Source organism: Peromyscus leucopus, chromosome 3 (assembly GCF_004664715.2).
Source record: "Peromyscus leucopus breed LL Stock chromosome 3, UCI_PerLeu_2.1, whole genome shotgun sequence".
Classification (NCBI taxonomy): Eukaryota; Metazoa; Chordata; class Mammalia; order Rodentia; family Cricetidae; genus Peromyscus; species Peromyscus leucopus.
In genome coordinates this window covers 104,423,981-104,426,469 of record NC_051065.1, presented here as the reverse complement: position 1 = coordinate 104,426,469, position 2,489 = coordinate 104,423,981, and the positions used below count along the sequence as shown (strand labels likewise).

The window sequence follows — 2,489 nt, the reverse complement described above, 5'->3', positions numbered from 1 at the left end:
ACACGGTAATAATCACCATGGACACCGTTAAAGGCTGGTCCCTCGGCGCTAACCCAGGATGGAGCGCCGGCTCGGCTGCCTGTCAGCTGTGTAGCCTGCCTTCCCTTTACCTCGGTTTTCTCTTCCATGATATGGACTCGAGAACCCCGATATGTGAAAGTTGGGGGTGTTCCATGAAGTTGCTTATACTCCCTTCACTTATCTCCTCCTGGTCTTCCAACAGGGCAGCCTGTCCCTGGCCAGGTGCTTTTCACATGCTGGTCCCACCACCCAGAATGTTCTTCCCGAGTGTCAACACCTCCGAAGATCTTTCCAGGAGACCTGACCCAACACCCCACACCCAGAGCAGGGGTAGGGGAGGTTGAAAGCGGTGTAGGAAAGAGAGGCACGTGGTTCTGGGGTGGCCGCTCCCCCTTAAGTGAGTAAGGAAAAGTGGGAATTGAGCAGGGGCGCCCGTGAGGATGGTGGCCATCCTGGAGAAGGGACATGGAAAGAGCAGGTGAGGCAGGACCTGAGGGTGACAGGAAGGGGCAGGTGACGGAGATTAACCCCACCTGAGGAGCTGGCCCTAGGCTTCCTATGGGAAACAGCTGGTGCTGGGCACGGAGGCCACGGGCTCCTGAGTGTGGCTGTAGACTTGTGGGAGCCACACCGTGGGCCTACAGTGACCCACCCACCCCTGAGGATGGGAGAGGCATCTACATGAGCTCACTTAGCATATTTATTAAGCACTAGTTTGCGACTACTGTAGCCCCCTATGATGGTGACTGGCCCAGGGTCTGGCTGCGTGGCTCTCACTTGGTGTCCACCCGCATGAGCTTCTCCTTGCCGTTGACAGTTACTGACCGGAGCTGTCCATCCTCCTCCACCTCCACCCGCTCCTGGCCGTTCTCAACGATGCGCTTGGTGGTCACCTTGCGGCCGTTCACCATCTCCGTGGAGGACATCACTGACTTGAACCCCGAGTTGCCTGAACTGGAGCCACCGATGGAGGTGGACGAGAAGGTGGCGCGGCTGCCCCCACCGCGGCTCAGGGTATCGAAGCACGAGAAGGCCTCCATGAACGCTGGCAACTCCCCGAAGCCCGAAGAGAAGGCCCCACGCAAACCGTAGGACCGGCCGCGGTCGCTGAATGGGGTGTCCCAGAAGTCAAAGGAGAAAGGGTCCGCCCCCCCAAAGAACTCACGGAAGATATCCTCAGGGTTGCGGAAGGGGTAGCCAGCGCCGAAGGGACTGCCGTGGGGCACGTTGCCGCCACCGCCAGCCCTCCAGCCGTCACAGCCTGCCCGGTCGTACACAGAGCGCTTTTTAGAGTCGGACAGGACCTCGTAGGCCTCAGACACCTGCTTGAACTTCTTCTCAGCCTCCTCCTTGTTGTCAGGGTTCTTGTCGGGGTGCCAACGCAAAGCCAGCTTTCGATACGCCTTCTTGATGTCCTCGGCGGAAGCACTGGACTGTACACCTAACACTTCGTAGTAGTTGGCCATGGTAAGAGTGGAGGGGTCTAGACCGGATTAGGAGGGCTGAGGAGGGCTGAGGCAAGTGGCTGGGGTCCTCCCTTGGGTGGGGGACTTGCTGGAATCTGCTGGCTCTGGGTGGCGAGAACTTAGCTTTTCATCCTCCTGGTTGTAAGGGACAGGTGGAGCCTCCACTGAGAGGGCTTAGGGGGTAGGGACAGTGCCGCTCTGGGCTAGGCCCAGGTGGCCCCTTCCAAGCTGGGGCCAGGGCCCTTTGTGACATAATCGCTGAGCAGCAGGTTCCCCCCCCCCTCAGCCAAGCTCTACACATCACAGGGCTGTGGGGGCGGCTGACCACTGTGGAAGACCTGGAGCGCGTGTCTGGCTGCACGGAGGTTGTTTGCTGGGTTCCCTGGGAGCCAAGGAGGAAGGGCAGGTCCGCTGTGGGATTGGGTCAGTGACACCATAGATGGCAGTGGTCAAGAGCAAGGACTTCCTGGGATCTGTCCCCTGAGCCGAGTCTGGGGTGCTGTGAGGGCTTGAAGGAGCCCCAAGCAACGTGGGGTAGATAGGGACAGTGATCTATGATATGTGTGGCCTGTTATCTCCAGATTCTCAGAGACATCAGGAAGGCAGGCGTGCTTGTCAGCAGCTGAGACAGATCCAGCCCACAGCACACGATCAACCAAGATTTGTTTAATGGATGAGGCTCAGAGACACACAGCAACAGCTCAGGGTCACACAGCAAATCTGTGAGAGAGAGAAGGACACTGGAACTAGGGCCCTCTGGGCTGTGGTGGCCAGCAGGAAGAAGATGCATTCTGCTTAACTCAGGTATAAAAGGAGATTAATACAAAGTACAGGTGAAGGAAGACAGGGCAGGAACCCCCAAAGCCAAGGCTCCTCCTGATCCCTGGAAACCAAATGCAGTCTGATACAATGGGATGAAAAGTGTAGAACCAGCTCATCCTAGCCCTGGAAGACATTTGTCCTCGGGAGTAGGCCGTGTGAAGGTGGTGACAGACCCTGAGG

General features: G+C 58.1%; 1 protein-coding gene across 1 annotated transcript; it reads right to left on the bottom strand.

Moving 5' to 3' along the window:
- Nucleotides 1–703: 703 nt before the first annotated feature.
- Nucleotides 704–1,735, bottom strand: Dnajb8 (DnaJ heat shock protein family (Hsp40) member B8). The gene has a single exon (XM_028855759.2). It carries the CDS (start codon nt 1,485–1,487, stop codon nt 795–797), a length of 693 nt encoding a protein of 230 aa, XP_028711592.1. The 5' UTR covers nt 1,488–1,735; the 3' UTR covers nt 704–794.
- Between the last annotated feature and the right edge of the window lie 754 nt (nt 1,736–2,489).

Excerpts from the sequence above, each read along its gene's own strand:
- Dnajb8 (XM_028855759.2), bottom strand. The coding sequence starts at position 1,487 with ATGGCCAACTACTACGAAGTGTTAGGTGTACAGTCCAGTGCTTCCGCC.